Below are 14,219 nucleotides of genomic sequence, written 5' to 3' on the forward strand. Positions count from 1 at the left end.
AAGCTGTGATGCATCCTGGTAAAATGCTTTCTTCGGTGCATCTGTAGAAGTTGGTGAGGGTTGTAGGGGACATGCCAAACTTGCTCAGCCCTAGGAAGTAGAGGCGTTGGCAGCTGTGCTTTCTTGGTCATTGCTTCAATATGGGTGATCCAGGAGATATTTACTCCTTGTAATTTGAAGTTTTCAACCACTTCTTCTTTGGCACCGTCAATGCAAACTGGGGTATGTGGACCGCTTCACTTCATGAAGGCGATCACTATCTCCTATGCCTTGCTGACATTGAGAGAAAGGTTGTTTCCTTGACACCAGGACACAAGGTTCTCAATCTCCTTCATTGACTCATCATTGTTTGATATCCAGCCAACAATGGCGGTGTTGCCTGAATTTGTAAATTGAATTAGATTTGAACGTGGGTGTACAAGGGGTAAAGAAGGGGACTGAGAACGCAGCCTTGCGGAGCACCAGAGATGAGGATTATCGTAGTGGAGGATGATTTGTCCCCTATCCTCACTGATTCGGGTCTGTTGGTCAGGAAGTCGAGGATCCAGTTGCAGAGATGAGGCTGTCTCCCAGTCCCGCGAGTTTGGTGATGAGCTTGGATGGTATAATGGTGTTAAAAGCCGAGCTGTAGTCAGTCTGACATAAGTGTCTATCTCATCCAGGTGTTCCAGGGATGATGGCATCACCTGTGGACCTGTTGTGGTGTAAGGTGAACTGCTTCATGGTCCTTGTCAAATGCCTTTCTAGAATCCATGCAGACAATATCCATACCATCAATCACCTTTGTCACCCCCTTAAAAGGGCCGTAGACAAGGTGATTCTGACTGTCCTGAATTATCTTCTTCCGAATGCAAGAAGATTAAATCCTGCAGAATCTTTACGACAGCTTCCCTACTGCTAGTGCAAGGTTCACTGGCCTTCTTAAACAACGGGACAGCATTGACTACTCTCCATTGACCTCACCTGTGGCTAGAGACGATACATAGATCTTCATCAAGGCCCCTGCTATGCCCTCACTTGCCTCTCTCAATGACACGAGGTAGATCCCATTAGGTCCACCTTAATGCCAGATTTATCCAAATCTGAGGAAAGACATTCTTGCCATCGAGGGAGCACAGAGAAGGTTCACCAGACTGATTCCTGGGATGTCAGGACTTTCATATGAAGAAAGACTGGATAGACTCGGCTTGTACTCGCTAGAATTTAGAAGATTGAGGGGGGATCTTATAGAAACTTACAAAATTCTTAAGGGGTTGGACAGGCTAGATGCAGGAAGATTGTTCCCGATGTTGGGGAAGCCCAGGACAAGGGGTCACAGTTTAAGGATAAGGGGGAAATCTTTTAGGACCGAGATGAGAAAAACATTTTTCACACAGAGAGTGGTGAATCTGTGGAATTCTCTGCCACAGAAGGTAGTTGAAGCCAGTTCATTGGCTATACTTAAGAGGGAGTTAGATGTGGTCCTTGTGGCTAAAGGAATCAGGGGGTATGGAGAGAAGGCAGGTACAGGATACTGAGTTGGATGATCAGCCATGATCATATTGAATAGCGGTGCAGGCTCGAAGGGCCGAATGGCCTACTCCTGCACCTATTTTCTATGTTTCTATGTTAATTTTTTCAAGAGCCCCTCTACACCACCGCCTGGTTGATTTTAAGATGCCAGAGCATATTAGTATTCACCACACTAATCAATCCTCCATGGATGATGGATAGGAAAGATTTAAAAGGGTAAGGGCCAGACACAGCCAAAGTGGAATGGTACACCTTGATCAGCATGGATGAGTTGGGCTGAAGGGCCAGTTTCCATGCTGTATGACTGTGTCCTTCTCCTTGGTGAGTGGAGGTGCAGGATACTTGTTTAGTCCCTCGCCCACATCCCCTGACTTCAAGCATTAATTCTGCTTTTATCCTTGAGTGGTGCCAACTTCTCAAAAGTCACCCTCTTATTTTTACTGCAGGCATAAACGTCTTGGGATTTTCTTTAATCTGACGCCCATCACAATTCATGGCTTCTTTTGAACCTTCAGATTACCACGTTTTTTCTGCTTGCTTTATATTGTTGAGGCAGACATGATAGTGGCATTTATGAGGCTTGGATGTGCAGGGAATGGAAGGGTATGGATCAAGTGCAGACATAGATTAGTTAAGCTTAGTTTCATGTTCAGCACAGTTACTGTGGGCCAAAGGGGCTGCTCCTGGGCTGTATTGTTCTATGTTCTATGTAAGACCGCAGTAAATTGCAGAGTTGTGGATATAGCCTTGGAAAAGCAGTCAACATAATCAAGGACATTTGTGTTTAAGAAGGAACTGCAGATGCTGGAAAATCGAAGGTACACAAAAATGCTGTAGAAACCCAGCGGGTGCAGCAGCATCTATGGAGCGAAGGAAATAGGCAACGTTTCGGGTCGAAACCCTTCTTCAGACTGATGGGGGGGGGGGTGAAGAAAGGAAAAATGAGGAGGAGGAGCCCGAGGGCTGAGGGATGGGAGGAGACAACAAGCGCTAATAAAATTAGGAGAATTCAATGTTCATGCCTCCAGGATGCAGACTCCCCAAGCGGAATATGAGGTGCTGTTCCTCCAATTTCCGGTGTTGCTCGCTCTGGCCATGGAGGAGACCCAGGACAGGGAGGTCAGATGGGGAATGGGAGGGGGAGTTGAAATGCTGAGCCACAGGGAGGTCAGGTTGGTTATTGCGGACCGAGCGGAGGAGTGTCCTGTGCCCATCTATTCCTCAAAGGCCATGTCTGATTAATCTTTCTAAACCATACATATACTTCATTTACTGTGTCCATCACAGCATCTGCTGTTCCAGGTGTCAACTGCTCTACATCGGTGAGACCAAGCGTAGGCTTGGCGATCACTTCGCCCAACACCTCCGCTCAGTTTGCACTAACCAACCTGATCTCCCGGTGGCCCAGCACTTCAACTCTCCCTCCCATTCCCAATCTGACCTTTCTGTCCTGGGCCTCCTCCTTGGCCAGAGTGAGGCCCAGCGCAAATTGGAGGAGCAGCACCTCATATTTCGCTTGGGTAGTTTACACCCCAGCAGTATGAACATTGACTTCTCCAATTTCAGGTAGTCCTTGATTTTTCTCTCCTTCCCCTCCCCCTTCCCAGCTCTCCCACGAGCCTACTGTCTCCACCACTTCCTTTCTTTTCCCGGCCCCCCCGACCAACATCAGTCTGAAGAAGGGTCTCGACCCGAAACGTAGTCTATTCCTTCTCTCCATAGATGCTGCCTCACCCGCTGAGTTTCTTCAGCATTTTCTTAGTCAGATTTTCAACCTCTATGGTTATCCAAGCTTCCCTTACCTTGCTATTCCTATCCTTCCTTACTGAAATACATCGGTCCTGAACTCAGATTAGGTGCCCTTTAAATGACTCCACATGTCAGATGCAGACTCATTACCAGCTTCTCCCAATGTACTCTCCCTGGTTCCTGCCTAATAATGTCATCTGCTTTACCCCAATTATTTCACTAAACACCAGTCACCTTAAGCAAAAGGCTTGGATACAGTGGAGGTGGAGAGGTTGTTTCCAATAGTGGGAGAGTCTAGGACTAGAGGTCATAGCATCAGAATTAAAGGATGTTCCTTTAGGAAGGAGATGATGAGGAATTTCTTTAATCAGAGGGTGGTGAATCTGTGGAATTATTTGCCACAGAAGGCTGCGGAGGCCAAGTCAGTGGATATCTTTAAGGCAGAGATAGATAGATTCTTGATTGGTACAAGTGTCAGAGGTTATGGGGAGAAGGCAGTAGAATGGGTTTAGGAGGGAGAGATAGATCAGCCATGATTGAATGGTGGAATAGGCTTGATGGGCCAAATGGCCTAATTCTGATCCTATCACTTATGACCTGGCTAGGCTTGTTTCCCAATACAAGGTCCACTATCGTCCTTCCTCAAATTGTTTCAGTACGTGTGTGGATTGTTCACATATATACAGTGGGATATAGATCAATTACAATCAATAGACAAATGGGTGGAGAAATGGTAGATGACGTTTAATCCGAGCAAGTGTGAGGTGTTGCATATTAAAGTACACAGTTAATGGCAAGACATTTAACAGCATTGATGTACAGAAGGATCTTGTTGTCCAAGTCTATAGCTCCCTGAAAGTGGCAACAGAAGTAGATAGAGTGTTAAGAAGGCGTACAGTAAACTTGCCTTCAATGATCGGTGCAGAGAGTATAAGGGGTTTGCCATTTAGAACGGAGATGAGGAAAAAATGTTCACCCAGAGAGTTGTGAATTTGTAGAATTCTCTGCCGCAGAAGGCAGTGGAGGCCAATTCTTTGGATGCTTTCAAGAGAGAGCATCCTAGACAATAGACAATAGGTGCAGGGGTAGGCCATTTGGCATTTTGAGCCAGCACCGCCATTCAATGTGATCATGGCTGATCATCCCCAATCAGTACCCCGTTCCTGCCTTCTCCCCATATCCCGACTCCACTATTTTTAAGAGCCCTTTCTAGCTCTCTCTTGAAAGCATCCAGAGAACCTGCCTCCACCGCCCTCTGCGGCAGAGAATTCCACAGACAGCTAGATAGCGCTCTTAAAGATAGCGGAGACAAGGAATATGGGGAGAGGGCAGGAACGAGGTACTGATTGTAGATGGTTACACAGAAAAGCTGGAGAAACTCAGCGGGTGCAGCAGCATCTATGGAGCGAAGGAAATAGGCAACGTTTCGGGCCGAAACCCTTCTTCAGACTGATCAGGGGTGGGGGTGGGTGGGGACAAGAAAGGGAAAAGGAGGAGTAGCCGGAAGGCTGGAGGGTGGGAGGAGACAGCAGGGGAGCTGAGGAAGGGGAGGAGACAGCAAGGACTAACAGAATTGGGAGAAGTCGATGTTCATGCCCCCGGGGTGCAGACTCCCCAAACGGAATATGAGGTGCTGTTCCTCCAATTTCCGGTGCTGCTCGCTGTGGCCATGGAGGAGACCCAGGACAGAGAGGTCGGAGGCGGAGTGGGAGGGGGAGTTGAAGTGCTGAGCCACCGGGAGGTCAGCTAGGTTATTGCGGACCGAGCGGAGGTGTTCGGCGAAACGATCGCCCAACCTCCGCTTGGTCTCACCGATATAGATCTGCTGACATCTAGAGCAGCGGACGCAATAGATGAGGTTGGAAGAGATGCAGGTAAACCTCTGTCGCACCTGGAACGATTGCTTGGGTCCCTGAACGGAGTTGAGGGGGGAGGTAAAGGGACAAGTGTTGCATCTCCTGCGGCCGCAAGGGAAAGTGCCCGGGGAGGGGGTGGACCGAGAGGGAAGGGAAGAATTGACAAGGGAGTTATGGAGGGAGCGGTCTTTGCGGAAGGCAGATATGGGGGGAGATGGGAAGATGTGGCTAGTAGTGGGGTCACGTTGGAGGTGGCGAAACTGACGGAGGATTATTTTTTGTATGTGATGGCTGGTGGGGTGAAAGGTGAGGACTAGGGGGACTCGGCCCTTGTTGCGAGTGCAGGGATGGGGAGATAGAGCAGTGTTGCGGGGTATGGAAGAGACCCTGGTACGGGAACCCCCGTTCCCTCTTCCATACCCCGCAACACTGCTCTCTCTCCCCATCCCCGCACTCGCAACAAGGGCCGAGTCCCCCTAGTCCTCACCTTTCACCCCACCAGCCATCACATACAAAAAATAATCCTCCGTCAGTTTCGCCACCTCCAACGTGACCCCACTACTAGCCACATCTTCCCATCTCCCCCCATATCTGCCTTCCGCAAAGACCGCTCCCTCCATAACTCCCTTGTCAATTCTTCCCTTCCCTCTCGGTCCACCCCCTCCCCGGGCACTTTCCCTTGCGGCCGCAGGAGATGCAACACTTGTCCCTTTACCTCCCCCCTCAACTCCGTTCAGGGACCCAAGCAATCGTTCCAGGTGCGACAGAGGTTTACCTGCATCTCTTCCAACCTCATCTATTGCGTCCGCTGCTCTAGATGTCAGCAGATCTATATCGGTGAGACCAAGCGGAGGTTGGGCGATCGTTTCGCCGAACACCTCCGCTCGGTCCGCAATAACCTAGCTGACCTCCCGGTGGCTCAGCACTTCAACTCCCCCTCCCACTCCGCCTCCGACCTCTCTGTCCTGGGTCTCCTCCATGGCCACAGCGAGCAGCACCGGAAATTGGAGGAACAGCACCTCATATTCCGTTTGGGGAGTCTGCACCCCGGGGGCATGAACATCGACTTCTCCCAATTCTGTTAGTCCTTGCTGTCTCCTCCCCTTCCTCAGCTCCCCTGCTGTCTCCTCCCACCCTCCAGCCTTCCGGCTACTCCTCCTTTTCCCTTTCTTGTCCCCACCCACCCCCACCCCTGATCAGTCTGAAGAAGGGTTTCGGCCCGAAACGTTGCCTATTTCCTTCGCTCCATAGATGCTGCTGCACCCGCTGAGTTTCTCCAGCTTTTCTGTGTAACCTTCGATTCTCCAGCATCTGCAGTTCCCTCTTAAATACTGATTGTAGATGATCAGCCATGATCACAGTGAATGGCTGGAATGGTCGAATGGTCTACTCCTGCACCTATTGTCTATAAGAGGGTCAGGTTGTAGCTCTGTTGGACATGCATTAGTTCGCATTTGGAGTATTGCATGCAGTTCTGGTCACCTCATTACAGGACGGATGTGGAGGCTTTGGAAAGGATGCACAAGGCGTTTACTGGAATGATGCCTGGATATTAGTTATATGGAGAGAGATTGGATAGACTTGGATTGTTTTTCCTGGAGACCCGATAGAAGCACATTAAATTACACGAGGCATAGATTGGGCTATAGAACCTTTCCCCCCCCCCCAGGTGAAGATGTCAAAGGCATAGTATTAATGTCAGCAGGGCACAGTTTAAAGGTGATGTGCTGAGCAAGTTATTTTAACTCATTAGAGAGTGAAAAATACAATAGTGGCATTTTAGAGTCTTCGGGTTGGAAATGCAGGGATTGGAGAAATATGGATCACAGACAGGCAGAGGAGATTAGTTTAACCTGACATCATGTTCAGTACTTGGGAGACTGAATATAATCCCCTCTTGCAGAGGGACTGGTTCCTGTGCTAGTCATAATGTTATGATGGGCGTGGGTAGGGTAGAGAGCCAGGGTAGGGGAATCTAAACGCCAGGATATTGGTTTAAGGTGAGAGGGGGAAGATTTAACAGGAACCGGAGAGATACATTTTTCACACAGGTGTATGGAACGAGCTGCCGGAGGGGGTAGTTGAGGCAGGTACTAGAACAACTGTAAAAACATTTGGACAGGTACATGATGGGAAAGGTTTAGAAAGATTTGGGTCAAACACAGGCATGGGCAAGTTGGGCCGAAGGGCCTGGGGATGCAGTGAGTCTCAGGTGTTTCTCCGGATGCACAGTGAGTGCCATTCTGTGTGGGACAGTTTCTCATTATGCATCGCGGGTTGGACACCCGCCCTGGCCCGCACCCGGGTACATAGAAACATAGGAAATAGGTGCAGGAGGAGGCCATTCGGCCCTTTGAGTCAGCACCGCCATTCATTGTGATCATTCCCTATCAATAACCCGTGCCTGCCTTCTCCCCATATCCATTGACTCCACTAGACCCTAGAGCTCTATCTAACTCTCTCTTAAGTCCATCCAGTGACTTGGCCACCACTGCCCTCTGTGGCAGGGAATTCCATACATTCTTATGAATCTCTGGGTGAATTTTTTTTTCTCACCTCAGTCTTAAATGACCTCCCCTTTATTCTAAGAATGTGGTCCCTGGTTCTGGACTCGCCCAACATTGGGAACATTTTTCCTGCATCTAGCTTGTCCAGTCCTTTTATAATTTTATATGTTTCTATAAGACCCACACCGTCATCCTTCTAAACTCCAGTGAATACTAGCCTAGTCTTTTCAATCTTTCCTCATATGACAGTTCCGCCATCCCAGGGATCAATCTCGTGACCCTACGCTGCACTGCCTCAATCACAAGGATGTCCTTCCTCAAATTAGGAGATCAAAACTGTACACAATACTCTAGATGTGGCCTCACCAGGTACAATGCTGAGACATCTCACGGGGATGACCACGGACAACCCGCCCGGTATGCGGCTGGGAGACTCCGCTCCCACCAGCCTGGCCAAACACACATGGTGAAGGAGAGCGTCAGGTCAGCAGGAGGCTCCAGAAACGGAGGAAAGTGAGTGTCAGCACTGGAAGCTCAGAGTGTGGGAGATGCGAGGATGCTTTGAGGGAAGGCGCTCACCAACATCTCCAGAGGCTGTGTGTGACACAGAGAGAGACAGAGGTGTGGGAACAGGCCATCTCCTGGACCCACTGCCACGGCTGGCACAGGCATTGGGAGCTGGATCCGCCGGCCCAGGAGCGGGTCAGTTGGAAGACAAGACACAAAATGCTGGAGTAACTCAGCGGGACAGGCAGCATCTCTGGAGAGAAGGGAATCCGGGTGAGGGGCCTGATCCTGCATTCATGCCTACAATATTCTGTTGTGCTGAAGCAAAGCAAGAATTTCATTGTCCTATCTGGGGCACATGACTATAAACTCTCTTGAATCTTGAATCTGATTGTCGACGTGACCCGCACCTCTGGTACCTGCCACTTTGGAAAGGTTATAGCCGTCAGTGAGGAGAAACACTGATTACTGCGAAGATGCCACGTCCTGTCATCTCCTGTACCGGCGGGCGGGCGGGGAATCAGAGCTCGCTGTCAATTACCAGACGCGTGTGTGCGTTTCGTGTGTCTCCGGCTGCAGAACCATCCACTTTAATGGGATGTGCGCTCTCGCTGCCCAGCCTTTGAATGACAGCCGGGGATTTGCGCACAGTCTGATCCCAGGACGTGTGGCTGCTCGGCCTAATTGGCAGCTGATTGTGAATTAATGAAAGCTCCATCTCCGCTTGGCCTGAAGGCACAAACAGCTCCACCAGCCCCAATTTACAGAGATCCTTTGGTACAAGTGGAGCCAGTGTGTCAGGATCCAATAACAAGCTAATGAGCCGGCAGCCAGGCTTTGAACAATTCCCCTGGGCCCAATCTTCTTGAAAGCACCGATTCCTGCGCAGAATTAATCGCAGCTCAGGAAACACTTGGTGAGACCAGGCTGCGGCGAGGCTTCCTGCGTTGGGGGTGTACGAACATGCTTTAACATGCAAGGCTTCATCAGGTTCATCCCCAACCTCTCCCAGCGACAAATATCCCCAGTTGCAGCACATGCTGACCAGTTCCAGCCTGACCCGTGAAATCCAGGCCCGAGCACCAGCCAGCCCCAGGCTGTCGGCGGTGGGCAGCTGCATGAGTTGCCGCTGACTGGTGCTGGGGGCTGTGGTCACACCAGCTGGCTCAGAGCTCGGGCAGACCGCAATACATGGCGGTGGAGGTGCAAAAGGGGAGCAGTGCAAGAAGTCAGGGCCAGAGAGGTTGGGGGGAGTGAGAGAAGTGGGGGGGGGGGGGGAGACAAGTGGATAGGAGATGGGAGGGGGGGGGGGGGGGGGGGGGGGAAGGGGGACATGCAGAGTGGATAGGGAAGAGGGGGGGGGGGGGGTAGGAAGAGCCAGAGAGGGGAGCGTGGTGTGGGGCAGAGCAGGGGGAACCTGATGCAGGGTTACGACCTGAAACGTTGGCCATTCCTTTACCCCCACAGATGCTGCTCGACCTGCCGTGCAGACTATTGAGTTTAAGAAGGAACTGCAGATGCGGGAAAATCGAAGGTAGACAAAAGTGCTGGAGAAACTCAGCGGGTGCAGCAGCATCTATGGGACAAAAGTGCAGACTATTGATTTGCTCCATCTACAAGTTTGCAGATGACACAACTGTGGTGGGCCGAATCACGAGCCATGATGAGAGAGAGAGTAAGGATAGAAAGCTTACTAACATGGTGTCAGGACAACAACCTCTCCCTCAGTGTCGACGTCGAAGGAGCTAGTTATCGACTCCAGGAAGCGGGGTGGAGTACATGCCCCAGTCAACATCAATGTGGCTGAAGCGGAAATGGTTGAGAGCTTCAAGTGCCTTAGCATTCATATTATCACTGATCTGTTGAAGCAACAGCCAAGAAGACACACAGACCAACACATCTACATCCTCAGGTGACTGGGCAAATTTGGCATATCTCCAACTACTCTTTCAAAGTACTCGAGATGCATACCGTAGTAAGCACACTGTCGTGTTGCATCACAGCCTGGTTTGGGAACAGCTCTGCCCAACACCGCAAGAAATCGCTGGGAGTTGTGGATGTAGCCCAGTCCGTCACACACACACAGACCAGACTCCCCACCATCGACTCCATCTACACTTCACGCTGCCTCGGGAAAGCAGCCAACACAATCAAAGACTTGTCCCACCCCGGTCATTCCTTCTTCTCCATCCGCTCCCGACCGGCAGAAGGTACAGAAGCTTGAAAGCGCGCACCACCAGACTCAGGAACAGCTTCTTCCCCTCTGTTATCAGGCTTCTGAACGGTCCCTCCATAAGCTAGGGTACTGTCCGATTCACCTCTACCCCATTGCGGACATTGGACTTTGTCTGTGGAACTGGTGCACTACAATGCTGAGAACTATATTCTGCACTCTGTATCTTCCCCTTTGCTCTACCTATTGTACCTGAGTTTAGCTTGATTGTATTTATGTGTAACATTATCTGATTTGATTGGATAGCACGTAATACAAAGCTTTTCACTGTATCCTGGTACACGTGACAATACTCAACCTACACGTTGCCATTTGGCGAGATCTTTCTCCGTGCCGCTTTCTACACCAACACCATCCTATCGATTCCCAAAATATCTAAACACCTATCAATATGTCACAATCAGAGCGTACAGCACGGAAACAGGCCCTTCAGCCCGCCACAACCATGTTGACCTATCTCCCCCACTGATCCCAATGGCCCGCCCTGGTTCCATAGCCTTCTCTGCCTAAAGTATTTAAGTGCCTTTCTAAATGTCTTTTAAACCTGCATCTAACCACCATCTCACCTGACAGCGCGTTCCCGACATCAACCACTGTGTAAAAAACCTACCAAACAGACCCTCTTTAAGCCTCCTTCATCTCACCTTAAACCTTTGCCCTCTTGTTTTTGACACCCCAACAGTGGAAAAACGATTCAATCTCCCTGATCTGAGCCTCTTATAATCGTGTACACCTCCATCGGGTGACCCCCTCAGCCTCCTTAGCTCCAGGCAAAACAAGTCCAGCCTATCTGATCTCTATAGTTCTCCAATCCAGACCACTTCCCGAGGAATCTCCTTGGCACATTTTCCAATAGAACCACATCCATAGGTCCACCTGTACCTTGAACATACTGAGTGAATGAGGCCCCACTGTGTCCTGGGCAGAGAATTCCATGGGCGTACCACCCTCTGGACACACAACATATAACAGTCCATCTCAGGAACAGGCCCTTTGGCCCACAGGTCTGGGCAGTAAACAATGCTGAGATAAAGTAATCTCATCTGCCTGCACATGATCCATATCCCTCCATTCCCTGCACACATGTGTGTCTGTCTAAAAGTGTCTGAAAAATGCCACTATTGCATCTGCCTCCATCTCTACCCCAGCCAGCGCGTTCCACCCACTCACCACTCTGAATAAAAAGTTTTACTTTTTAGTGTAGAATGGAGATACAGCGTGGAAACAGGCCCTTTTGGCCCACTGTGTTCAGGCTGACCATCGATCACCCATACTCTGGTGCGTTATCCTACTTCTGCATCCTACACACTGGGGGTAATTTACAGAAGCCAATTTACCTGCAAACCAGCACGTCTTTGGAATGTGGGAGGAAACCGGAGCACCTGGAGAAAACCCACGAGGTCTCTGGCACTGTGAGGCAGCAACTCTACTGCTGCATCACTCACAAAGAAAGAAACTTGCTCTTCACATTTCTTTTAGACTTTGTTCCTCTCATCTTAAATTATTGCTCTCTAGTCTTTGACGTTTCCACCCTGGGAAAAAGTTTCTGACTGTCTACCCGAACTAGACTGGCCATAATTTTATATAATTGTATCACGTCTCACCTCAACCTCCAACCCTCCAGAGAAAACGATCCAAGTTTGTCCAACCTTTCCTGATAGCTAATAGCCTCTAATCCAGGCAGCATTCTTGTAAACCTTTCCTGCATCCTCTCCAAAGCCTCCACATCCTGTAATGGGGCCACCAGAATACTCCAAATGTGGCCTGACCAGAACTGCACGCAATACTCCAAATGTCGTATAAAGCTGCATCACGACTTCCTGACTCTTATACTCAAAGCCTCGTCAATGAAGGCAAGTATAGCGTTCACCTTCTTTCCCACTCTATCTGCTGGTGTTGCCACTCAGGGGAGCTGTGGGCTTGGAGCCCACGATTCCTCTGCACATCATTTGTTGCGGTGAAGACCTTGCCGTAGGGCCGACCAGGCTTTGTAGCTGGCAAGTGCAGGTTCTGGGCAGCGGTCAGTTGTGCTTCTATCCTCCCAGCTCCTGGCGTGGCTCCTGGTGTGATCACTGCTGTTTCCATGCTGTAACCATTCCACCACGATTGAATCTTCAGAGGGGGGCGAGGCGAGGGTGACTGATTAGGTGGGTATGTTTGATGATGCAGTCCCTCTGGACTTTAGCACACTTTTTGACAACATCTCTCCACTCAAGACATGGGATAATAACGTGAGCTGCAGTGGTGCCAGTTTTCCTGGGTGGGTCGGCGGTGGAGAGTTAGCAGCTTCAGATTCCTAAGTGATAACATCTGAGATGACCTGTCCTGGGCCCGACAGATTGACGGAAGGAATCCTGAAGCAGACGCATCTCTACTTCCTTAGACGTTTTACAGCAATTTGGGAAGAATACTCTACGAACGTCTACAGATGCTCTGTAGAAAGTAACCTGACCTGTTGCAAGGTTCGACAGTTCCTGACCAGTACTTCCCTTGGTAAATCTCCCCCCCATGCATGCAGAAGCCCGTCGTGATAGTCATACAGCATGGAAACAGGCCCTTCGGCCCCACTCGTCCATGCTGACCAAGATGCCCCATCTATGCTAGTCCCATTTGTTGTGAATGGTAACTCCCTGGCCCCAACTCTGCAGCAAGGGGAAGCAGTCTAAGGATCCTCCATCTCAGAAAGAGGCGACCGACACAAGTTAAATGGAAAGACTTTCATGGTTTGTTACAGAACATAAATAGTTTACAGCTCAGTTCAGTACATGCCAAGTTACTTCTCATGCAAAGCAGCCCTGGGGACGATCCACGCTCACACTGTGTGAAGAATGAACATTAGCAGGTTAGAGGAAGGAACAGGAGGTGATTGATATTCACCCGGGCTTCAATCGGGACAAACGGAGTGCCTTCACCTACGTCCCTGGCCGGTGGGAATGAGTGAGTGACTGAGGGGTGGCAGGAGGAGGAGGAGGAGGAGGAGGAGGAGGAGGAGGAGGAGGAGGAGGAAGAGGAGGAGGGGAACAGTGGGATGATGTGCTGGAAGAGGCTGGCAATCGAGTGGCTGCCAGTGACACCAGGCCGCCTCAGTGTCTGGCCTCCCCTGGGCCGTGTTGCCCGCCCCAGGCCGGAGGTGGGCTTACAGAGCCAGCCGCTGATCAGCAGAGTGTTGTAGCACAGATGAGGCCCTCTCTCCCCGGCTGTGGTTAGCACAGTCGGACGGCACACAGTGGTGTAGATCGGCATGGCCCCACTTCCTCGGCGCTGGGTTGGGCTGACGGAGGGAGGGCCGGGCCTCCCCTGGAAGGGTCCGGTGACGGTGATGGGACCACCAGGCAGCGTGGCAGCTCAGCGGCTGCTGTCTGTCCGAGCTGCTGCCGAGGCCTGGCCGGGCTCCGTCCTGTCTCCCGGTGAATCCTCGCTCTGTGGACGGATGTGGTTCTGTGCTGGGCACTCAAAGTGTACGCAGTGAAAGACCTGAAACAGAGCGCTGGTTCAGACACACCACAGTGTACGGCCACACTACTCACCCAACGGATGGGGTGGCCACTGCCCACAACACACTGACCAGTGCCCACAACACACACTGACCGGTGTCCACACTGACCACTACCCACACTGACCACTGCCCACATTGCCCACAACACACCGGTGCCCACACTGCCCACACTGACCACTACTCATACTGACCGGTGCCCACACTGACCGGTGCCCACACGGAACACTGCCCACACTGACCACATCACACACTGCCCACTACCCACACTGTCCACTACTCACACTGACCACTGCCCACACTGACCAGTGACCACACTGCCCACTCTGACAACACACAATGTCCACTACCCACACTGACCA

The 14,219-nt window shown here is 50.8% G+C and overlaps 1 protein-coding gene across 3 annotated transcripts in view; it reads right to left on the minus strand.

Moving 5' to 3' along the window:
- Positions 1-13,066: 13,066 nt before the first annotated feature.
- btbd9 (BTB (POZ) domain containing 9) overlaps positions 13,067-14,219 on the minus strand; it is a 94,683-nt gene continuing 93,530 nt past the window's right edge. For all 3 annotated transcript variants that reach the window (XM_055636217.1, XM_055636218.1, XM_055636219.1), the window contains one exon: positions 13,067-13,838. In XM_055636217.1, the coding sequence (XP_055492192.1) occupies positions 13,710-13,838 (129 nt within the window). In that variant the 3' untranslated portion in view covers positions 13,067-13,709. The remainder of the gene's footprint in view (positions 13,839-14,219) is intronic.

The sequence above is a fragment of the Leucoraja erinacea genome, chromosome 5 (assembly GCF_028641065.1).
Source record: "Leucoraja erinacea ecotype New England chromosome 5, Leri_hhj_1, whole genome shotgun sequence".
In the NCBI taxonomy this organism is placed as follows: domain Eukaryota; kingdom Metazoa; phylum Chordata; class Chondrichthyes; order Rajiformes; family Rajidae; genus Leucoraja; species Leucoraja erinaceus.